This window comes from Jaculus jaculus, chromosome 22, assembly GCF_020740685.1.
Source record: "Jaculus jaculus isolate mJacJac1 chromosome 22, mJacJac1.mat.Y.cur, whole genome shotgun sequence".
NCBI classification, from domain to species: domain Eukaryota; kingdom Metazoa; phylum Chordata; class Mammalia; order Rodentia; family Dipodidae; genus Jaculus; species Jaculus jaculus.
In genome coordinates this window covers 9000020-9024942 of record NC_059123.1, presented here as the reverse complement: position 1 = coordinate 9024942, position 24923 = coordinate 9000020, and the positions used below count along the sequence as shown (strand labels likewise).

Here is a 24923-nt window from a genome sequence, read left to right as displayed (position 1 = left end):
TTTTCTGGAAAAGGTTGTTTTCTCACACCAAAGAACACGGCTTGTCCCTCCACTCATTGCATTTCCCCTCACTCTAAAGACAAAATATGCTCAATTACACCACGTAGAAAACAAACCAACGAGCACGTGGCACATCTGAATGAAACAAACAAATGCCATCTTCTCCAAGTACATTTGCTCCAACACTCAGTCGTAAGTATGCCAATAAAAGTACCCACATCAATCAAATTAATATTAATTAATTTTAATATTAAGATTAATAGATAATAGTGAGACAACAGCTATAGGAATGTAGAGACTGATGCATGCATGCTTTAAAACTTCATTTCCTGAAATGGTCTGAATTTGGACTCTGCTGCTTGCTCCCATTTAAATGACTTCAGAAACCATTTTCGCAAATATGGGACATAGTCACTTTTAGCGCTTGTTCAATTGCCATAGATTTCCAAAAAATCTATATCTAAAATGATGAACTGATGAAATTGTATTTTATTTTGTAACCTGCATTCCAGGGCCTGATCAAAGGAAGTGTCTTAGCTTTTGTTTGTTTGATTTGAAAGGAGAAAAATAGCAAAAATAATAACAATAATAATAAACAACACTTCGTTGTTGGTGGTATGACACAAAGCTACATCTCAAAGCTAAAACCAACAAATAATACTCCAAAATTCTGTTTGAGGACAAATAGCTTAAATTTGGCAGCAACTATATGCATTCAAATATTCATAATTGCATTTGCTGCCAGCAGACTATCTTGCCAATAAAGATGCTGGCGGGAACCTTATAAGAACAGAAGCTAGGGGTACAAAGTGCCGCCGATAGGAATTTATAGGCTGGTTCTGAGCTGCCTGCCTCTCCGAGCTTCTGCTGTGAAGTGACTTGGTTTTCAGAGAAATCCACACAATTTTTTTTTTTTATAACACACATGCTATCAGCTCCATCCCCCAGCATGCACACTCATGCATTCCCAGTCACATGGGCTGGCTCGCTCAAACATGTGCCATTAATTGGCAAGAATGCTGTTCAGGGTTGACTGATGAAGAGATAGTCGGTGCAGGACAGGATTGAGACAGCCCAGGGTTTCCTCTTCAAGTAGGTTAAAACATTTTTTTTTTTTTTCGCACTAACTTCCTTCCTGTCTTAACTGCCAGTACTCAGAAGTCAGAGTTGAGAGATAGAGGCAGCACGGACAGAAACAAGAAGCCTTGAATGTGAGTTGAAATGCCCAGGGATGGGGGAGGACAGGTGGGCACAGCATAGGAAATCTTTGAACTATATGCCCTTGCCCTGGACGGTGCTGGTTTGGGTTTTAAGAGGGGGCAATTCTTTAAACCAAGCCTTAGGATAAAACCACCAATGAGGCAGCTGAAACAGCTCTGCAGAAAAGGAGAAGTCGGATCAGGGAATGGTAGCTATGGTTTGGGGGTGAAGCTGGAGGAGGGCAGAGCCCACCCCCGTTCTGGAGAGGGGTTCTGGTATTACCTGGAGGGGGGGGGTCACTGGAGTATTTCCCTACAGGATAGCAACTGGCACTTGGCCAGGCTCAGACACAGAAAGACTGTAGATGCGTGCTGATAGGGACTGTGTTGGTGGATGCCGGCTTGTGCTAGGGTGGAGATGTGCGGTTTCCTGTTTTTAAGCAGGCTTTAAAAAGCCTGGTTGAAAAAAGAAAATAAAATGATTCAGAGCTGTGGAATACTAAAGTGTTTTCCTCAGAAGAGTTGACTGGTGATTTTTAGAGAAATACACAATAAAGTCCTCCCTTAACTGCTGGCAATACAGTAGAGCACAGTTACTTACTTACCTGTTAGGCAGTGATAGAATTTCTACCACTAACAAAAACTGTGAAGTTCTGCAGTGAAATGGGCACATGCATGTTCAATGTTGTTGCCCAAAACAAAGTTGACATCTGAGAAAATGTGGAAGATGCAATATATATATATATATATATATATATATATATATATATATATATATGCTAAAGAGAGGTTCTAGAAGTATCTAAGAGTCCAGTCGTAGTACTGGCCAGTGCACCTTCAAGCTGTGAAGGTTTGAATATTGGTGTTATTAACAAGTGCTTTAGAGGTGACCTGAAACATGTTTTTTCTCCATTTTAATGCATTTCCAGCCTGCATGGTCTAAACACAGAACCTAGGGTAACTTGGGGCATGAGTCTATAAACCCTGGGAAGCTCTGTATTCCAAATGAGAGGGTGGGTTATCCCCACTTAGCCTGGCAATCACCCCTCCGTGAGGAGAGCAAACCCACTAGAAATAGGAGTTGGCATATTGAAGCCTCACTGCCGGGATGAGGAAGCAGAAATCAAGAGGCCAGTGGTGATCTGCTGGCTGGGCCAGGGGGGTGGGGGGTTGCAGTGGTTCTGGTCACCAGCCATTGTCATTAATTTTGCCATTTTCTTTTTTGCACAATTTCTAAGAAAACATCCCGCTCAATTCCAATCACAGCGCAAGTTTAGTAAGGAGTTCTTCCTATTCTTTTTTGAGATGTTTGGACTTCTGAGAGAATAATTCCTTGTCTATCCACGGTGCCCGGATCCTTCCCACAAGGAACCTCCCTGTTTAGTGGACCCAAGTTTTGTAGACATCTTCCAGGCACTGGAGTCGGGTTCTTCCCGGCGGTGGAGAGTGTGTGTTTCCCTCTAGGGATGTTTGCACTGAGCAGCATCACAACAACTCTCTTTGCGTTGGATGCTCAGCACAGTAGAGTTATACTGGAAAAAAAAAATTAAAAAAAAAAAAAACTCTGGGAACACAATATATTACAAAAGTCAGCTAGCAGGAAGAGAAAAGCCCTGGGGAGCAACAATTAAGCACAGAAAGAAAAGAGAACCGACATTAGTTCAGTGGCTGCTACATGCCATGCTCAGTGTTGAGAAAATCCAGTTTTCATCATAAGAGCACAGGGGAAGTGCATCAATGTCCAGAAGTGTTAAATGGTTTGACTAAAGTCATACACTTGTAACAAAACAAGAATTGACAGCTACACAGCCTCAGAATGGCATCTGAGCAAATTCCCAAGGAGGAAGTTTCCTCTAATTCCATGTTCTGTGTGTGTGTCTTTGTGCATGGCTCAGAATCCTGTTAGAGTCTACAGTCGCATGCCTCACGTCTCGTATGCTCCTGAAATGTCACGGGCAATCGTCTAGTGCATGGGCCCTCCCCAAGTTGTTCAGTGCTATGTTACAATCTGGCTTCCTCAGCCAGCGCTGGTTAAAAATCCACTGTGGCGGGCTGGAGAGATGGCTTAGTGGTTCAGCGCTTGCCTGTGAAGCCTAAGGACCCTGGTTCGAGCCTTGATTCTCCAGGACCCACATTAGCCAGATGCATAAGGGGGCGCATGCATCTGGAGTTCATCTGCAGTGGCTGGAGGTCCTGGCGTGCCCATTCTCTCTCTCTCTCTCGCTCGCTCTCGCTCTCAAATAAATAAAAATAAAAATAAATCCACTGTGGCTTCTCCGCAGGTGCGATATTCTAATTTCAAGTGGTCATGAAAACTGACTTTCCACTCTAACATTTCATGCTTCACTTAAAGCCTTGGTGAATAGATTGAGTTATTCCAATGAAGTCTTCAGGGAGTTTGCCCAATGGTTAAGTAAGTACTTGCCATGTCAGTGCAAGTACCAGAGCCCGTGCAAAGGCAATGTGGAAGCACGTGTCCGTCACCCTAGTGTCCCCGTAGCGAGATGGGAGGCAGAGGCAAGAGAGTCCCCCACCGCTCACAGGCCAGCTAACCTGGCAAACGACAGACCCTGTTGCAAACAAGGTGAGGACTGAGGAATGAGCCCTGAGGTTGTCCCCTGACTTCCATACATGCACTGGGGCACAGGTGTGCATCACACACAAAGATACAGTCTTTTGCCTAACAGCAACTTCTAGAATGCTGCTTTCTTTGAAAATTACTATCGATTCATTTATTAATAATTAATTGTGAAAGTGACTTCACAAAGTGCTTCTTTCTCCTTTTGCATCAGAAAACCAGGTGAGATGAACTCACTGTGGATGGCACGGGCAGGAAATAGTAAGTCCTTTCCAACACGAAAGGAAAGGTCACAGAACTCTGCTGCTAGAAACAATGCTCCCTGCTCTTGAGGGAAGATGGCATTCGGTGCTCCACACTAGACAAGGTCTTGTTCCACTGCATTTATGCCGTGTTGGATGCTCAGGCAGTTGAATTGGCCCAAGGAAGCCTAAGGGTGGTCAGAAGGGATCCGTGTGGCTAGAAATACTGAAACGCAGGTGTATGGGGAGGGGGGCGGGCCTCAGGGTGTCCCGAGAAATAAACCAGACACAGCACCAAAAACAACACAACCCTGACTTTCTGAGAAATTAGCAGTTTTCAGAGACAACTCAGCCCTACTGGAAATCCCCTGCTCTGGTGTCTTTCTCTCTCTCTCTCTCTCTTTCTTTCTCCTGCCTAACATTTGAATAATCTTCATCTTCATACCCAAATACGCAACTTAGCACACTATCAGTTCCAGCCCTGGGAGCTGAGTTAAATCCCCTCTGCATTTTCCTCTAGGGCCAGAGGGAATTCTTTCCATCAGCTGGTCTCTCCATGTGCCGACACATCTCATCATCATTCCCTGTGTGACCCCTGGCTTCCATCAGGCAAGGGAAAGATAAATAAAAATCTAAAATGAAGTTGTTGATATGGAAGAGTTCAAAACAAAAATAGTGGTTATCGCTCACTTCACATCTGATTCCGTTTATGAATAATCCTTGCAAGTCCCAGACTTCTGGTCTCTTCCCTGCTCCTTAAAGAAACAGACTCTGCTTTGAAGAAAGGGCAGATGTGGCCAACTTCTACCCAGGTACCTAGGCAGTAGGTGGCTGAGCTGCAAGTGCCACAAAAACACACAGCAGTGTCAGAAAAGGGACGAAGGTCTATTGAACATCCGCTGTTGTCTAGGAGAGTGTTAGTACCCATGTTGCTTCTAACCCTTCGATCCCATAAGGAAGGATCATTACCCCCATTTTGCTGGTGGCAAAACTGAGGCTCAGTGAGGGAGGTAATTTGCTTAGGTCCTATCAGGAATCATTTGTAGAGCCAGGCTTTGAAGTTCTGGTCCATTGTCCTCAAAGGCCATGTTCTGTCCCACATGGAGGTCACATCATTGAATTAGCAAGATTTGTTTCCTATGTGGGGCTGTATTAGTGGTCCAGAAAAGCATGCACTGGCCTGGCATTGGGTTGGATTCACTATCTCCTGTCTTCCTTTCTGCTTTTGTAACACGCCACTAACGGTGTCTCTCCCCTCACGGTGTTTGATGTGTCCATGAAATAATACATGGAAAACACCAAGCATGTAATTGCTCGTGATAGGCATTGCTTATGTATTTGCAGCAACTGTCATAGTATCCTTCATTACACAAAGGGGTACTGGATGAAAGAAAAGTAGGGCTGGAGAGATGGCTTAGCGGTTAAGCGCTTGCCTGTGAAGCCTAAGGACCCGGGTTCGAGGCTCAGTTCCCCAGGTCCCACGTTAGCCAGATGCACAAGGGGGCGCACACATTTGGAGGTCGTTTGCAGTGGCTGGAAGCCCTGGCGTGCCCATTCTCAGTCTCTCTCCCTCTATCTGTCTTTCTCTCTATGTCTGTCGCTCTCAAATAAATAAATAAATGAACAACAAAAAAAAGTAATTTCACAAATGAGGCAAAGAAAACGTGCAATATAGAATTTAAAATTCAGCCTCTTTGGAGAATTTCACATAACAACTTCAATAATGAATAATTTCAAATGTTGAGACCGAGATAATTATTCTCTCCTATGCACAATGAATGAAGCAGCGACAGATGGCTCTGCAATGGACCTGCCAAGGTAAGGAGAGAAGGACTCTTGGTTGCTGAAACATTTCTTCAAGGAGTCTCTGCTAGAAAGCCAGAAGTAAATTCCAGTCATGATGGGGCCTGTTCAGTGGTCACCCAAAATCATATAGATTGAACACAGGGCACGCCTCTGCCAGGCTCAGTGCCCACACTCCCAGACACATAGATGCCACCTGATACCACCTGCTTCTGTGTAGCCGATGTTTGGTGCAGTTGGATCCGATCAGCTCGGCCTCGACATGCATGCAGAGCCTCGAGGGGGCAGCAAGCGGCCTGTGCCACGCCCACGCTTCCCGTTGCCAGTTGCCTGGGAGTTACCGGGTCAAGGTCATGGCCCTAACTTGGAGAGCTTGCAAGGCCGTGGAGGATTCCAGAGTCCGTGAATCTCTGAACACTTGGCATAGTTTCCTAGCTTTTATTCTTTTCATCTCTGAGACCCTATGATGCTTATCAGATTTTTATAAATGAGACTTGTCATCTTTGGAAAGATTAAGAACTACCAGTCGAGCCAGCGGGGCCTTTTCAGTGTGGCTGGTGGCCCAGCCGCTCTCCCTTCCCATCTCCGGCCAGCATCTCAGACATCCATACATACTGAAGTACAATATGCTCACCAGCTCGTTGTGACCTTGTTTTTTCCTTAAAAGACAAAAAAAAAAAAAAAAAAAAAAGCCAAGGGGCTGGAGAGATGGCTTAGCCGTTAAGCGCTTGCCTGTGAAGCCTAAGGACCCCGGTTCGAGGCTCGGTTCCCCAGGTCCCATGTTAGCCAGATGCACAAGGGGGCGCGTGCGTCTGGAGTTCGTTTGCAGAGGCTGGAAGCCCTGGCGCGCCCATCCTTTCTCTCTCCCTCCATCTGTCTTTCTCTCTATGTCTGTCACTCTCAAATAAATAAATAAAAAAATTCTTTTAAAAAGCCAAAAACAACAACAACAAAAAACTTCTTTCTCAGTTCTTTACTTGCTGTATTATTACACTGTAATATTCAGCATTCAGAAATAAGCTACTCTGGGGTAATATGGCCTCATGACTCTTTTTTCTTATGCAGTGATTTCACCAAATCATTTCAATGATTTGCCTCTCTTCTTATCTCTCCCTCCCTTCCTCCTGTTTCTCCTATCCCTCCCTCCTTTTTTGCTCTTACCCTCCTCCTCCCTCCCTCTCTCTCGGTACCTCCTGCTTCCTTCTTCCCCTCCACTTACCCCTCCCTTCCTTCCTCATTCTCTCATTCGACATTTTAAAATTTGAGGTGTGTTGCTGGTGAAATAGCTTAGCAATTAAGGCGCTTGCCTGTGAAGCCTAAGAAGGCAGATTTGATTCCCCAGGACTCACATAAGCCAGATGTACATGGTGGTGCGTGTGTCTGAAGTTCGTTTGCAGGGGCTAAAGGCCCTGGTGAGCCCATTCTCTCTCTCTCTCTCTGCCTCTCTCATAGATAAATAAATAAAGTTGTTTTTTTTTTTTTTAATTAGGGTGTGAAGCTGAAGGGCTACACGCTTACAGGTTAGTGAGGTCAACTTGCACAGGTGATTGGTGCAATGTCACAGTCTGACAGTCAGGCTTTGAGCAGCTCACTTTGCAGAGCCTTGTGCTATGCTCTGGGAAAGTTCTTCCAGTGTTTGCTGAGACGCCCTCTCCCACATGAATAGCCTGCTGATGTTCTGCCAGGTTAGTTATGTGGTGTCCACAACCGGTTACGTTAGGTTTCTAGGGCGACCCATGAGAAAATGCCTCATCTGATACGTCCTATCTGCTTTTGATCGACCCCACAAAGAGTGTCCTTAACTGGCCCCAACTTACAACAGCCGGCTACGGCATCCTTCTTTATTTTTCTCACAAGCCCATTCATTTTTCTCTGATGGTTGTTGGAAATATGAGCTGAATTAGTCACTTTGTATTTTCTTTTCTTTTTTGTTTTTTTGGTGTTCTCTAGAGCCTCAACTTCCAGTGATACTTGCTGTTCTGCTGAGACAGGAATTACCGTAGGAACAGGCCTAGACAAGTTTCTTTTCCGTACGGGAAGTGCACCTAGGCATTGCAATGGTACTTTCAGAGCTAGTCAGAGCTTATGATACTTGCCTTGTTTTCTCAGTAGAGGTCTGATGAGCTATAGGACAACCTTGTCCTTCCCTTCCTGCCCTCTCCTTCTCCCTTCATTTTACCCTTCCCTTTTTCCTTCTCTCTCTTTCTTTTTGTTCCATTAAAATTTCTCTCTTTTTTTTCTTAATTTTGTTTATTTTCATCTATTTAGTTATTTAAGAGCAAGAGAGAGAGAGAGAATGGGTGTGCCAGGGCCTCCAGCCATTGCAAACGAACTCCAGATGCATGCGCCATCTTGTGCATCTGGCTTACATGGGTCCTGGGGAATTGAACCTGGGTCCTTTGGATTGCAGGCAAATGCCTTTACTGCTAAGTCATCTTTTCATCCCCCCAGCCTTTTTTTAGGGGAGGACAGTGTTTCAGGCTGACAGCTTTGAGGGGGACTGTCAGCATGGTGGGGAAAAGCAGAGCACAGCAGACAAGCAGCTCACATCCTTACACGCGAGCAGCCGGTGGGAGCAGCGTGAAGGAGCCAGGGCACACCCAGTAACTAGAAAGTAAAGCTCATGACACACCTCCCCCCACAAGGCTCTGCCTTCTCAGAGCTCCGCTAGCTGGAGGCACAGGAGAAAGCTTAATCACAAACACTTGAGGCACAGGGAATATTTTACACTCAGAATATCTAAGTCATTTCTCACAGGCCCTTTGCACATCTGCCGTCATTTTCACCAATTTCTAACCATCATCCATTCATAACCATGTGCATTCCTTCTTGCTAAAACAAGTTCCCTGCAATATAAATGCTCCTCAACTTACAGTGTGGTTATGTGCCCCCCCAAAAACCAATGTTGAATTGAAAATATTATAAGTAGAACATCCAGTACTGCATATACAGTGGGCAAATTTAAGTCCTTATTTAAACATCTAGTCTTTCTAGATGTTTAGAAGTACACAAAGTATGTTTAAAAAAATAGATGTAGCTGGTGTAGTGGTGCACACCTTTAATTCCAGCACTCAGAAGGCAGAGGTAGGAGGATCACCCTGAGTTCCAGGTCAACCTGGACTAGGGTGAGACCCTACCTTAAAAATACTCTTGTTAAAAGGTACAATGTAATTCTACCTTTTGAAAATGGAATTATGAAACCACTGCTGAGTAGTTCACATTATATTTGTGCTGGAAACAGAAATGTACAAAAGCTTTATACCAGCATAGTTCTGGTAAGGTAAGATTATCCCTTAGTGAATTTTGTTTTAATTTTCTGAGTATTTCATTTATTTATTTGAGAGAAAGAGAGAGAGAAGGAGGAAGAGAGAGAGAACGAGCGTGCAGGGCCTCTAGTCACTGCAAACAAATGCAAGCACCATCTTGTGCATCTGGCTTTACACGGGTACTTGGGAAATGAACCTGGGTCCTTAGGCTTTGCAAGCAAGTGTCTTAACTTCTGAGTCATCTCTCCAGCCCTTATTTTTAAATTTTTTAACAATTTTTTTTTATTTTGTAAAAATAAGTAGTAAGTATAAAATTGATTTAATTTATCTTCATCTTCCTGTTTCCAATGATCGTAAGTAACATTGAAACTCAAAATTATAACTACTTTTGACTAGAAATATCTTCAGTCTTATTTGGCCTGCATGGAGTTCACAAAGTCACTCTGGGTAAGTTATGGCAGATACAGTCTTCTAGGTATGTCTCTGGGAGAAGTGAAAACTTGGCTTATGAGCAGAAAGAGAACAGAAAGTATGACATCCTTTCCCAAAGCCACTCCCATTGCTTCTAGCCCAAGAGCCCAAAGGCTACTGCTGTGTGAATGCAGACAATTCTCCCAACCTCTGAATCTCAATTTTCTTAATGATTCAATGAACTATGGATTCAATGAACTATGACTATGGGAGCCAGAGGTAAGAGGATCACTATGAATTCAAAACTAGCTTGGGACTATAGAGTGAGTCCCATGTCAGCCTGGGCTAGAGTGAGCCCCTACCTCAAAGATAAAAAAGAAAAAGAAAAGAAAAGAAAGGGTACACTATTTCACCTGTACAGTTCACTTTGACTCTGAAGACCTGTGTTGACACATGTCCACATGTGGATAATTTTACCAGATGTTGTTCTCCCCCACCCTCAGTGGCTTTACGTAAGATAAGTGCAAGTAGGCAATAATCAAAGAAGAAATGAGCTATGGTCCCCATAGATGAAATCTTAGAGCAGTGGAAATAAAAGAAGGGAAGGAAAGAGGAGTGAGGGGAGGGCAGGAAAAGAGACTCAAAGGGAAATGGACCCAGAAATAAGAAATGGATGAAAGGCCACTGAAAAAAAAAAAACTTGTACTTAAAATTTTTTTCTAGAGGAATTTCAGTCTTTTGCTTTTTCTGTGACATGTCAAAAAATAAAATAAAAAACCAGAGAAATCTTGAGATATAGAATCTAATGAGTCCCTCAATTAAAATGATAAAATACTGGAAATTCCCATGTTGTGGGGGATTTAGGAACAACCTAAATCTGGTGCTTCTCTGAGGGAGTGACTGACTGGTGGTTTGGCTTGTGAACCATTCTTACATCTCGTAAAGTGAGTTCTTTTTTCCTTTGTCAAGTTTTTCATGTGTGTGTGTGTGAGAGAGAGAGAGAATCGGCATGCCAAGGCCTCCAGCCATTGCGATTGCCCTCGACACGTGTGCGCCCCCTAGTGCACACGTGCGGCCTTACACTTGTATCACCTTGTGCATCTGGCTTACGTGGGACCCGGGAAGTTGAACACGGGTTCTCAGGTTGGCAGGCAAGTGCCTTAACTGCTAATCCATCTCTTCAGCCCTTTTTTATGAGAGAGAGAGAGAGAGAGAGAGAACAAGAGAGAGAGGAGTATTTCTTTCCTAATGGTTTTATTCAATGGCTAGGATATCCATCTCCATAAAGAAAAATCCATGCAAGTTGGCAGTGATGTAGTCGAGGGATGACTGGAGAGCTGGCTCAGTGGTTAAAAATGCTTGCTTACCAAGCCTGACAGCCTGGGTTCAATTCCCCGGTACTCACGTAAAGCCAGATGCACAAGTTAGTGCACGCATCTGGAGTTTACTTGAGGCGGCAGGAGGCCCAGGTGCTACCATATTCAGTCTCTCTCTCCCCAAATAAATAAATAGATTTGTAAAGAAAGAAATGACCGGAATATAGTATATATTCTACGAAACATAACAAGACTGAGTTGAGAGAAATCAGAAAGTCACTGAGTACCCCAGCTGTCCATTAGGGTGAAGATGGGACAACGGGAGCCCTGAGCATATCTTTCAGAGTCACTGACTGGCTGACGGTCAATGGTCTCCTCCCCGAAACAGATCAAGATGACTGAGAAAGACGCAGAGCCACAGTTGGAGGAAGGGGAGGACGACATAGACAGCAAGCTCAACTACAAGCCCCCACCCCAGAAGTCCCTGAAGGAGCTGCAGGAGATGGACAAAGACGACGAGAGCCTGGCCAAGTACAAGAAAACCCTGCTGGGCGACGCTCCTGTGGTAGCAGGTACGTGTGCTCAGGCAATGGGACAGGGGGAAGGTACAGGGGGATGAGACAGGGATTGTCACCACTCAGGAGCAGAAGCAAAGGGCTGCAGGGTTAGGTGGCTGCAACACGATTTACCCAGGCCCGAGCAAGTCGTGGGCTGTATAATTAAGTCTTCTCTGGGGATGATCTGCAAGTGAGCAGTGAGACAAGTTAAAAAAAAAAAAATACAAAACAACAACAACAAAAAGAATTAGGAGAAATTCCAGACAACCATTCATGTGTCCTCTTTCCCTTCCACAGTCCTTGCCTAACCATCCATCCGTCCACATGCAGGGACAGCTCATGCCCAGGCGATGCTCAGTGAATAGATCAAATATCATAGCCCCTTGCTAAGCATCCGATGCCGATAAGATGTGCAGAAATCACATGCTGCAGGGAGCGAGGGCATCAAGACCAGCCACTTCCCTTTCTATCACGCTCCACATAGAGATGGAATTTTTTTTCCCCCTTAATATTTTTTCTCTACTCCTTGAAAGGCACCCACTGTACTCTGGTCCCCTCTTCCCTGTGTTTACATTCCTTTCTGTACTCTACAGACCCAACAGTCCCCAATGTGACTGTTACCCGGCTTTCCCTGGTTTGTGACAACGCGCCAGGGCCAATCACCATGGACCTTACTGGTAAGTGGACACTTCTCTACTGTCTAGGCAGGTCTAAGATGACACAAGGAAAACGTAGTCCTGGGGCAACACCTAAGAAAATGCTATTAAGGTGCCTCCTCCCACAGGTCAATCACATTAGGAGCAATCCACCAATGATTAGGCTTCAAGTGTCCATATTTAGTAATAATTAAAAAAACCAATTCTCTCTTTCTATCTACCTCTCTCTCAAGTAAATAAATAAAATATACTTTTTTTTAAAAAAAAAGGGGGGGCTGGGGAAATGGCTTAGTGGTTAAGGCATTTGCCTGTGAAGCTTACAGAGCTCTGTTCGATTCCCCAGGACCCAAGTAAGCCAGATGCACAAGGAGGCACATGCATCTGGAGTTCGTTTGCAGTGGCTGGAAGCCCTGGTGTGCCCATTCTCTCTTTCTGTCTGCCTCTCTCTCTCAAGTAAATAGATAAAAATATATTTTAAGCCAGGCATGGTGGCACATGCCTTTAATCCCAGCACTTGGGAGGCAGAGGTAGGTAGGTTGCCATGAGTTCAAGGCCACCCTGAAATTACATAGTGAATTCCAGGTCAACCTGGGCTAGAGTGAGACCCTACCTCAAAAAAAACAACATATACACGTGTGTGTGTGTGTGTGTGTGTGTGTGTAGAAATCCAATTCCTAACCAGGGCTTCCAGCCACTGCAAACGAACTCCAGATGCATGTGCCACCTTGTGTATCTGGCTTACATGGGTACTAGGGAATTGAACCAAGGTTCTTTGGCTTTTCAGGCAAGTGCCTTAACTGCTAAGCCATCTCTCCCCTATTTCAGATTTTTATTTCCATGTCATAATAGAGAAATTGCTATTATTTGAAGAAGCATTGTAGGTGGAAAGTTTTTGCCTGTATCTGCATAGGTGTTGTACGTGCATGTATGTGTATTTGTGTATTGATGTGGTATACGTGTGTGTGTGTGTGTGTGTGTGTGCATGTGTGTGTAGTGCACATAAGTGTGGAAGCCAGAGGAAACATCGGGAGCCATCTAGAGGAACACTGCCCATGTGTTTTTCAGACAGGGTCTTTCACTGGCCTGCAGCCCATCTATTAGGCTGGGTAGGCTGGTCACTGAGCTCCAGGGATCCATTCGTGTCCTCCTGCCTAGTGCAGGCATAGATTGCACCTGTGCATCGCTACACCTGGCATGTCACATGGGTGCTGAGGTCTGAACTCAGGATTAGGCATGTAGCCCACTCAGCTGTCTCCCCAGCCTGGATGAAAATGCAAAGAAGCAAGCTGCATCTTGCTGGAGCTGTAATATTTCTATAGTCAGAGGAAGCATTAATCTTATGTTAACTATTAGCTCTTAGCTGAAGGGATGAAGCAATCCAAGACCTCCTAAGTCACACACTAAATTCAAAAGCCTGGTTTGGTTCCATATACAACTTGCCCTCAAAATAACGCTCTGATTTTTTTTCTTTCGCTTTGTGACTTAGGGCCAAGTTCTTTCCTAAGACAGGTTTTAAGAAGATACAGAGATAACATGCAAAGCGGGTTTAATAGGAAAATGGGGGACCTGGAAGGGATATAAAAAGGGGCAGAGCAGAAGCCAGATGTCAAGAGGGTAAAAAAAAAAGTATTGCCCAATTCAAAAGCTGGTCTCCAGCAAAGAGGAACGGGCAGGACTGCGGAATCAGTGTGCCTAGCAGGGACCTAGCCACTTCCGTCTCTCGGGAAATGTGCACACTTTACCTTATTTGGAGTTTTCTGTCACAGGGAGGAACTGAGAGGCCCAGAAGACACATTTCCTGTTCAACTGAAATCGTTAGAGCTGACAGCACACACTTCCCAGGCCCCCCACGCTCCAGCATCTCCCTGGGGCGGGGGGGGGGACTCACTCTCCCCCACCCAGCCTCCGACCTCTTCCTACCAAACCTGGCCAGGAGCAGCTGTCCCTTTGCAAGATCAAGTGTCAGCAAACCCTAAGGAGATCTGCTCAGAAGGGCCTGGAGTTGTTGTAGGAAAGCTTGGTCTCCTTCCCTCCCTCCCTAGCAGAGAACCCTCAAATATGGTTTCTAGCATGAAGAAGCTACTAAGCTAAATACATAGAATGATGTTCATGAACTAAAGCATTTGGCTAGAGCTGCGCGCGCGCACACACACACACACACACGAATGTCAAATTATACTGGTCACACAGAGGAAAGCAGGAAGCATGACAACCTCCCTCACCAGGGCACAGAAATTAGGGACAGATGCTGAACTGAAGCTTTATATAAATTAAATGATCTTTCTTAAACCAATGTGGGGGCTGGGGAGATGGCCCAGTGAGTGGGTAAGTTCTTGCTGCTTCACACCTGTGAGTGTCTAAGTGCGGATCCCCTGAGCCCAGGGAAAAGCCAGAAGCTGCGGCAGGCTGCTGTAATCCAAGCGTGCCAGTGTCCAGAAGGGAGACTGAGGCAGGAGAATTTCCCCCAATTCTCAAGAGCGGAGCAGTGGATGATGACTTGCCAGGCCTCTAACAAGGTGGAAAGTTGTGGACCAGCCGCAAGGTTGACCTCTGATTTGCACACACGCACTGTGGCACACCTGCACTCACCCACGGACACGAATGCGCACACACCAAATAAATACAATTGTAGTTTTTCTTTTTCTTTTTCTTTTTTTTTTTGAGGTAGGGTCTCACTCTAGCCCAGGCTGGCCTGGAATTCACTATGTAGTCTCAGGGTGACCTCGAACTCACAGCAACTCTCCTACCTCTGCCTCCAGAGTGCTGGGATTAAAGGCGTGTGCCACCACACCCAGCTCTAAATAAATTTTTAAAAGGATAAATTCTATTAATATGACAATAATATGACATTGCAAAGGCATATGCAAAAGTACGCTTGAAGTGAATATTTATTTAGGATAATAAAAAGTACCAAAATTAACACATTTTTAAAGCTAAAAGTACTTTATACATTATCCAATCTACCTAAACAAATAGCTGATGCCCCCCATATAATTTTTTTTAATATTTCTTTATTGGATAATGTCTTTAATCACCTCTCCATATGACCACTTGATTGTATGCAAATTTTCAATACAGAATAAAAAGTCAATTCATTTTTCTTTAGGATGGCTGATTTAAACTCCTTTTATATTGAGAAGTCAAAAAGATTTATCTTCTTCAGTCCAAATCAGAAGTTCTGGGGAAAAAAATAGTATATATTCATAAGCCACTACTAATTTTTTGTTTTGTTTTGTTTTTCGAGGTAGGGTCCCACTCTAGCCCAGGCTGACCTGGAATTCACTGGGTCCTCAGGGTGGCCTCAAACTCATGGAGATCCTCCTACCTCTGCCTCCCCGAGTGCTGGGATTAAAGGCATGCACCACCACACCAGGCCTAATGTGTATTTTTATTATTGTTCTTAAACTTGCGGGGAGAACTTTAGCACGTTCCTCTCATTACTGAGCTATAAGATTCCAGGCAATGTACGTGTATGCCTGTGTGCATGCTTGCACGTCTCTACACATGTGTTGTGTTATGTATGTGCTTATGCATGTGTTTGTGTGGAGACCCTCACCTCTGATACTTTGAATTAAGGTAGCTGTTAAGCCACGTAACTCGGATGAGCCCAGAAAATGGCTCTGAAACTTAAACTTCATCCAGGAGTGTCCTGAGGAGACTAAACTCTTTCTAAATCTTCTTCTTTTACAGGGGATCTGGAAGCCCTCAAAAAGCAAACCTATGTGCTAAAGGAAGGCATTGAATATAGAGTCAAAATTAACTTCAAAGTAAGTATCTTCCCATGTTGCGCTCTTAGAAACCTAACCTATAATCAGTGACTACGTTTCTTGCATGATCCTGTGGGCCCCTTCCCCCTGACCTCTCCATCCCCACCCTTTGCCCCAGTCCTGGGTCTGGTGTAACCTGTCCCTGCCTCTAAGCTCTTCCTGTGGAGACCCAGGTTTGCTTCCTGCATTTTCTCAGCTAGGATGCCTCGGGCTCTCCTTTCACCACTAAGCAAGGGTCACTGCGTCTCTGAGTATTGAGACAAGCCGCTGTAGGCTGCACCATCCCCGCCTTACACAATCTGAGCACTCAGAGGAAGGGGGAATTTTCGTTCTCTTTCTTTCCACTATTTCAAACAACTTTACAAACGGAAGATGTTTATAAATGCCCATTAAGGAATTCACAAAAAAGTTAAATCAATGCACCCATAAACGAAACACTCTCTCGTCTCTTGACGGCGATGCAAATCTGAGCAGTGTTGTCTTTACAAAATAGATGGAAATTACAGGGATATTTGTGGAGCAAATGACAAGATAATCGAAAAGCTAGGTGATGAATAGCCATATATCCTGGTGAGTAGTTACAATTACCAGAAAAATAACCTTGGCTTTCAAAACAAAGTAAGCCAGCAATGCCCTGGTTGGCTTTTCATAGTTTGTTTGCATTGGCTATCCCTCGCTCCTACTCAGTCATGTTCCCCTGGACAAGGCTTGCTCCGAAGGACTCCGTCTGCTCTGTTTGCTGCCGGGCCCAAGTTCCCCCTGGGTGCAGGATATGATTCAGGGTGGCTGGATAACCACTCCCCACCACATATAAATATGCCTTAAAACCTTTCCATACTGCAAATATTTGTTGACATCTACTCTAGAGTTGGCATTTGAATTGTGGGTAACGGTTTTGCTCCCCATCCTGTTGCTTATTACTGGAGCACCTGGGGTGTGGTGAAGAGTCATACCTGAACAGGGCTGCAATGAGCTCTACGTCACCCTGACGTTTAATCACTTGTACCGGTGCCTTGTCGAACTGAGAAAACCTGTACTTACATTAAACACAGCCAGGAAGTTCTGATACGAGCAGTAAGGGAAGGTCTATAGACATACTTGTGTGGGTCCGAGTTACACATAAAGGAAAGAAAGGTCTTCAAGTCCCATCCACTTTAGAAGTTTGTCCTTGGCTCCACCAAGATTAAGACCACTCTCTTTCTTTTTAAATTTTTTTTATAATTTTATTTATTTATTTGATACAGAGGGAGAGAGAGAGAGGGAGAATGGGCACACCAGGGCCTCTAGCCACTGCAAATGACCTCCAGAGGCATGTGCCACAATGTGCATCTGGCTAACGTGGGACCTGGAGAGTTGAACCTGGGTCCTTAGGCTTTGCAGGCAAGTGCCGTAACTGCTAAGCCATCTCTCTGGCTCAAGACCACTCTCTTGTGTAGCCCAAGTAAAGTCAAACCGCACTGTGGCTTGTGCCAGCTTGGAGATTCAATTAGAAGAATCAAGTATCAAAATAATTGAAATGAAGTTTGAATTGTCACCCATATCCCTTGACAAACATCTAAGGAAATTGTATTTACAGTTCCAGTTATACACCTCACGATCCCGTCACTCTCTGTTATCCACTGTAGTGTTCTTCTCTTTCTCCCCCCCATAGTTTACGGTACTCTAGAACCGGTAGCCCAGGGTGGTTGGTTTGGTCTCGCTTCCCTTTTCCTCTGTCTACCAAGGACATGGAATACCTCTGACTTCCACAGTTCTGTTTGATTCATGTCAGCAAAACTTCCTCCTTCTGGGGTGGAAGACTCAGCAGAGAGGGGGTTGTGGGCAGGAGAAGAGGAGATTGTGAGCATTCGAGTTTCATCCCTCCTCCGTGTGTTGGTATGAAATGGATGCACTCGAGTAATGCCCCAGGAGCAGACGTTTTGCCTTCAAATTCTTGTTGCTGTCCCACTGTGGTTCCTGTTCTGAGGTCTTGTTCCTATCTGATCACATCTCCCACCAAGTCCAAGGGTCACGCTGCAGACTTGCAGAAAAAAAGTGCCTTCATTTCTCCTGGTCCTGTGAGCTAGATCTAGGCGAAGAGGTAATCTCTCCAGTGAAGCTGTTTGGTCCCATCTGTTGTTGGTTCTTTTTATAACCCATAATAGAGCCTAACAATGGTTTAGAATCGAAGACAGCAATGTTCACTGCTCTGCCATGTGTCCATCAACTGGACAAAATGTTCCACTAACACATTGTTTCATGGCTGTACCCAGCACATGACGATGGCCGTAATTATTGTTGGAGAAAATTAGTTGAAGGTGCCTTCAATTCACTCCCTTGCTGAACAGTTTACCCAAACCCTCAGTGACTCAATGTCCACCCTAATTTGTTTATATAGACATGGCCACTGCATGACACTAACGGACAATCCAGTTCAGTTCCAGGTAAAATGAGTCATGGAAAAAGCATAATGCTTGGCTGTCTACGTTTTCATCCTGTCTCAGTGGGTTTTCTTTGAAAGTCTCGGGAAACATCACGGTGACAAGCACCCCCAATGTCTGCCAGTGTGCTTCAGACATCATTTATAAGAAAGGTTGTTTGGGGGTGGTCCATCACCTCATCTCAAGACTCCAATCTTGGGTAAATGGCAGACATAACCATCTCCCACGCCTGATTTTCCATTACCTCCTTGGGTCTTTTTTTTTTTTTTTTTTTTTTGGTCATATGCTAGGTGGATAATTTCTGAGGATATGGTATTCAAATAGTTACACAATATTTTCCATTGGTATTTGTATAACTTTCCCTGAGACAACAGCAGTGTTTTGACTGGCAGAAAGGAGAAAAATCTTGAACTTTTCCTTAGCCATTGAGAAAGAAGTATGAGTGAAAAAAAAAAATGAGACAATTTTTTAGTACTCCTCTCTCCCATATAAAATAAAAATTACCATAGCCAAGAATGAGACCTAGATTGGAAGCTGTCTCCAATTTCTGCCTCGCAACCACACTAAGGGATCATGGTAGCATGTATTCTGATGAAGTCTATATTCCTCTCACGCTCAGAGAAGACCTGTGGCTAGCTAGGCAGAGGAAGTATGAAAGATGGGGGAGGGGGAAATTAACTCTAACCTGAATTCCTTGGATCTTGCCCAACTACAGGTGAACAGGGATATTGTGTCAGGCCTGAAATATGTCCAGCATACCTACCGAACTGGGTTAAAAGGTAAGGGCTTCCAGACCTCACACTGTCCTGAACTGTTTCTGTCTGATGCTTTAGCCTCTGGCCATTAATTGTCGGTCACATATACTCCTCGGGAGATCCAGCAAAAGCAAAATGCACACCAGGACTCTGACTTAGACATTATTGTCATGACACCTAGTTCAAACGCGGCAAGTCCCTGGTCTTTACAATTCAGAACGTGGAGTACAGTTTTATTGCTCATCTGTGGGAAGAGTAAACAAGATAAGCTTTAATGTTTTTTTTAAATTTTTTTTATTTACTTATTTGAGAGCAACAGACACAGAGAGAAAGACAGATAGAGGGAGAGTGAGAGAATGGGTGCACCAGGGCCTCCAGCCACTGCAAACGAACTCCAGACGCGTGCGCCCCCTTGTGCATCTGGCTAACGTGAGACCTGGGGAACCGAGCCTCGAACCGGGGTCCTTAGGCTTCACAGGCAAGCGCTTAACTGCTAAGCCATCTCTCCAGCCCAAGATAAGCTTTAAAGAAGCAAAGGACATAGAACTGCTTACAAAAGTGAAATGCAGTTCACAATGGGAAGCCTGCCAGAGAACTGGCGGATAGGAAACCCCCACTGGGTGATCCATGATCAGGAGTAGGAGTTAGGAATACCGTGGGAAGCAAGAGCAAGGGGGGCCGGGAGGCAGTGTTCAATTCCCTAGTCCCCTGCCAAAAAAAAAAGCAACAAAATTCTCATGTTGGGGATAGGTAATAGAGTTTGAGGCCACGGTGGGCTACATGAGAGTCTTTCTCAGAAAACAAACAAACAACAAAAAAAAAAACAGGCCTGGAGAGATGGCTCAGTGGTTAAGGTGTTTATCTGCAGAGCCCATTGGCCCCCGTTGGTTCGATGCCCCAGTACCCACGTAAAGCCAGGTGCATGCTGAGGCAGACATGTCCAGATTGTTTGCAGCAGCTGGAGGCCCTGGTGTATTTGTTCTCTTTTTTTCTCTCTCTCTCTCTCTCTTTCTCTGCCTCTCCCTCTCTGCACGCAAATAAACAAACATACTTTAAAAAAAAAAAAAAAAAAAAAAACAGGATGTGGTGGCATACACCTTTAATCCCAAGCAGAGGTAAGAAGATTGCCAAGAGTTTGAGGTGACCCTGAGACTACATAGTGAATTCCAGATCAGTCTGGGCTAGAGCAAGACCCTGTCTTGAAAGCAAAGAAAAAAAAAACAATCTCTTTCTAAGAGGGTTGAGAAAAGGTGCATAATTGAAACATGGAACAACGTATTTACTCCGCTCTGGTCCTGGACCTGGATCTGGTTTCTTTCCACTACCAGGGGCAGGAAGTAGTGCCCTCAAGCCCAGTCCCTGCCAGCCTGCCTGGCTTTCTGCCTCAGAGGTGGCAACAGTAAAGCCTAGGCCAGTCCCCACCCAATTGACAAAGGAGACGGGAGAAATTACGTATGACATAAGAGTCAATCAAATAATAAAATTCCAGGGGCTGGAGAGATGGCTCAGCAGTTAAGGCACTTAACTGCAAAGCCAAAGGACCCTGGTTCAGCTCCCCAAGACCCACAAAAGCCAGATGTACAAGATGGTATATGTGTCTGGAGTTTATCTGCATTGGCTAGAGGCCCTGGCACACCCATTCTCTCCCTCTCCCTCTCCCTCTCTCGCTCGCTCGCTCCCTCTCTCTCTCTCTCTCTCTCTCTCTCTCTCTCTCTCTCTCTCTACCTCTTTCACTCTCTCTTAGATAAATAAATAAAATATTAAAAATAGGAATTCAAAAGCCTCAAATAGGTTAATATAAATTCCGATATAGTAGAATAGTGAAAGGGTTAGAGGGCTGGAGAGATGGCTTAGCAGTTCAGGCACTTGACTGCAAAGCCAAAGGACCCTGGTTCGATTCCCTAAAACCCAGGTAAGCCAGATGCACAAGGTAGCCCATGTGTCTGGAGTTCGTTTGCAGCACTTCCATTCTCTTTCTGTCTGGCTCTTTCTCTTTCTCACTCTGTCTCTCAAATAAACAAATACATAAAAGTGTTTTTAAAATTCCAGAGAGGACTGTGGATCTGAAGAACACTGATTGTCCTTTCCAATGTCTGGTCTCATGAAAAGCTAGTCCAGTTTCTTATTTCCTTTGAGCACAAAGGTGACATAGACTCCCTCCACAAGCAGCCTCTGCTGGCTATAGCTGTTCTCCACAGTTTGCACCAGGGCTGGAGAGATGGCTCAGCAGTTAAAGATGCTTGCTTGCAAAACCTGAAGGCCTGGGTTCGATGCTTCAGGACCCACATGAAACCACATGCACAAAGTGACGCATGCATCTGTGTTTGTTTGAAGTGACAAGAGACCCTGGTGTACGCATGTTCATTCTCTCATTTCCTCTCTCTGTTTCTCTCACTCTCTCTCTCTTTCTCCCACCCCCTTGCTAATAAATAAGAAGTTAGAAAAAATGGCAGTACTTAAAAGGGCAGCTATGTCCTATCTCTCAGCTGTTCACCATCACTTGCACTTTCTAATGCCCACTTGTCTGAATATACAACCCGGTGATTCACTTACACACACGCTTGGTTGACTATTATTTTGACCACTTGCGCCATCCTCTCCACTTTTTAGATTTTTTTCACCTTCCTTCGGATGACCTTATCTCTGAGTTATGAGTAGTGTGATCACCAGCTTTTCAAGTAATTCTTCCAATGGATGTGTTCACAGAGTGGCAGCAGATAGGAAGGCCTTCAAGTTCATTGCACACAGGAAGAAAGAAGGCCCCAACCGTCTCGTGGCTTGGATAGTTAAGGACTGAAACCAGAACTCACATCTCAGTCTGTTTGTTGTTTTGATAGTGTGATCTGCTATATCTCCATTAAAAGAGTCTTGCTCTCAGGCTGGAGAGATGGCGTAGTGGTTAAAGGCACTTTCTTATGAAGCCTGATGATCTGGGTTTGATTGCCCTGTACCCAAGAAAGCTAGATGCCCAAAGTGGTGCATAAGTCTGGAATTCACATGTAGTGGTATAAGGCCTTGTGTGCCCATACTCATTCTCTCTCATAAATAACATAAAAAAAATAAAAATAGAGTACTGGTCTTCATTTTAAGGCATTGATGACACAGATTTTTAAAAATATTTTATTTATTTATTCATTTGACAGAGAAAGAGGGGAAGAGAGGGAGGGAGGGAGGGAGAGAAAGAGATTGAGAGAGAGAGAATGGGCATGCCAGGGCCTCTAGCCACTGCAAATTCCAGACACTTGTGCCCCCTTGGGCATTTGGCTAACGTGGATCCTAGGGAATCAAATCTGGGTTCCTTGGCTTTTCAGGTAAACGCCTTAACTGCTAAGCCATCCCTCCAGCCCATAGCTTTTTTTGTTTGTTTGTTTGTTTCAAGGTAGGGTCTCACTCTAGCTCAGGCTGATCTGTCATTCACTATGTAGTCTCAAGGTGGCCTCGAACTCACAATGATCTTCCTACCTCTACCTCCCAAGTGCTGGGATTAAAGGTGTGCGCCACCATGCCCAGCTAACCCAGCTTTTTTAATAATCAGAATCAGATCAGCTATGATATATTTTTCTAAAGATCTGATCTTTGGTATCCCCTGAAGCCTATTAAACCATAGCCTTTGAGAGGGGGTAAAGTGTGTCCCATTGAAAGGCACTTTGATTTTAAAAATATTTTTCTAATTTATTTATTTGAGTGAGAGAGAGATAGAGAGAGAATGGGCACACCAGGGCCTCTAGCTACTGCAAACGAACTCCAGACGTATGAGCCATCTGGTTTACATGGGTTCTGGGGAATCGAACCTGGGACCTTAGGCTGTATAGGAAAGTGCCTTAACCACTAAGCCATCTCTCCAGCCCTTAAAAATATTTTTAATATATCTGCTTTAGGGGTTTGGTTTTTGATACAGGGTCTCCCTATGTAGCTCACAGTAACCTCAAATACATGCTCCTCTTACAGCCTCTCCAGGCTGGGATTACAGTTATGCACCACCACACCTAGCTTAACAAAAAAATTTATTTTAAGAGTAAGAAAAACTACCCCAGGTGCAACTAATGTTCAGCCAGGCTTGGAAATGATTTCTCTTGGCTTCTATTGCTGTAAGCTGTACTCCAAGTTCTCCTATTTGAGTGTTTTTCCACTATCAACTCTTATTTTAATGGACTTTTCTTTCTTCCCAGTGGATAAAGCAACGTTTATGGTTGGCAGCTACGGGCCTCGGCCACAGGAATATGAGTTCCTCACTCCAACAGAGGAGGCTCCTAAGGGCATGATGGCCCGAGGCACCTACCACAACAAGTCTTTCTTCACCGATGACGACAGACAAGATCACCTCACCTGGGAGTGGAACTTGACCATTAAGAAGGACTGGACAGACTGAGCACCCCCGCACTCACTCCACCAGGAAGAATTCTCCAGGCCATGTCCATCACCCTGTCTCTCTGTTCATGGATGGGTCCCTTCTCTCTCACCCATCACGTGTCCTCAGTGACACATCTTATCCCACCCTGCCTCTCCCAGTGCTTCCCGCACATGAGGCTTTAAACCAGGCTTTAACGGTGCCAGACCCCTAGGATCGCCCCCCTGCCTCCAGCGGGGCCAGACCCCCCACGATCTCCTGCTCTCCTGTCCTCATTTGAGCAGCTAGAAACCAGGAGATGGACAAATTCCCACTACCACTCCCTCTGCCTTGCGGTCAGTAGTTCGTCCCTGTCCTGGGTTGTCCAGCCCCGGGACTCCCTTCTCAGCTTCCCTTCTCAGCTTCCCTGCCACTTGGGGCCCTTCTTCCATGAGAAACACTGTAAACAGCACAAGAGAATAAGAATAAAACCACTGTATGTGTGACTGAGACCTTCATGCCTCTGCGCTCCTCCTTCAAACAGACATGGTGCCCGGAATTCTCACTTCGAGGCCCCCATGGGTGGGTGATGGTGGGATTCACACTACAGCATTCTTTACGTGCATGCCAACAGACGTTAACAGGGCAATGCCAATGAGTGTTTAGCATACAGACAGGGAACTTCTAAATTTATGGGCCAAGTCAAAGGCTGCCTTTCCCCTGCTAAAGCTGTCGCAGTGACATCTTACTACCTACAGAATGAAATAAAAGCGCTTATGCTTAATTTAGTTTAGCCTAGAAAAGCCATTGATGCTGGCCCTCCCTCCGCCCAACATGCCTTTTCCTGTCACTCCATTTCCATAATTCTCTTGTTTTCAAGATTTTATTTTCACTTATTTATTTATGAGAGAGAGAGAGAGAGATAATGGGTATACTAGGGCCTCTAGCCACTGCAAACAACTCCAGATGCATGTGCCACCATGTGCATCTGGCTTACGTGGGACCCTGGGTCCTTAGGCTTCACAGACATGCGCCTTAACTGCGAAGCCATCTCTCCAGCCCCATTTACATAATTCTCACTGACTAAAAATGCTGTCTCACATTATGTTTACATGTCAGTGTTTTGGCTCTGCCCAGGAAGCCTTGTATTTCCACATTTTGTTTTCAGGAAAAAACAAAACAACAACAACAACAAAAACTAATTTACCTAGAACTCCACTCGCAGGCAGAAATCCTTCACCAAACCCAAACATTGTCCTCAGTGGTCTTGATCTCTACTCTCAGAGCATCTGAGAGTTTTTCTAGGCTTCCCCGCTCCTCATTTTATACTTAAATGATCTATTTATTCCTCCCTGTCTCCCATTAACAATCTAAGCTGACAGATATGGATCAGATCACAGATCCCTTTGCATCCTTAGTGCTTAAATCCATATCTGATATAAAATACTTAATATTTTTTATTATGATTTAAATGAACCAGTGGCTTTCTTCTGGTTGGTTCTATTCTGAAGCCCTGCCACTAAATTTAGTCTGTTATCTTTTAAGTTGAAGGTTTCCCCTAGACCAGCTGCAAAGTTCCCAGAGCAATACTAGCCCACAGCCAACTGACATAGCAGGCTGCCCTCA

The 24923-nt window shown here is 44.7% G+C and overlaps 1 protein-coding gene across 4 annotated transcripts; it reads left to right on the top strand.

The window, feature by feature from the left end:
- Positions 1-968: 968 nt before the first annotated feature.
- On the top strand, positions 969-23809 carry Arhgdib (Rho GDP dissociation inhibitor beta). Of its 4 annotated transcripts, none has more exons than XM_045139504.1 (6): positions 969-1092; positions 11204-11387; positions 11966-12049; positions 15719-15795; positions 18931-18994; positions 23140-23809. In XM_045139504.1, exons 2-6 carry the CDS (start codon positions 11210-11212, stop codon positions 23337-23339), a joined length of 603 nt encoding a protein of 200 aa, XP_044995439.1. In that variant the 5' UTR covers positions 969-1092; positions 11204-11209; the 3' UTR covers positions 23340-23809. The 4 variants fall into 4 exon arrangements, with proteins under 4 accessions (XP_044995439.1, XP_044995437.1, XP_044995436.1 ...); XM_045139502.1 differs by having other exon boundaries at positions 1073-1211; XM_045139501.1 differs by having other exon boundaries at positions 1075-1092; positions 11198-11387.
- The last annotated feature ends 1114 nt before the right edge of the window (positions 23810-24923 follow it).

Coding starts and splice junctions, on each gene's coding strand:
- Arhgdib (XM_045139504.1), top strand. CDS start 11,210: ATGACTGAGAAAGACGCAGAGCCACAGTTGGAGGAAGGGGAGGACGAC. Junction 12,050..15,718: donor AATCACCATGGACCTTACTG/GTAAGTGGACAC, acceptor CTTCTTTTACAG/GGGATCTGGAAGCCCTCAAA. Junction 18,995..23,139: donor CTACCGAACTGGGTTAAAAG/GTAAGGGCTTCC, acceptor CTTTCTTCCCAG/TGGATAAAGCAACGTTTATG.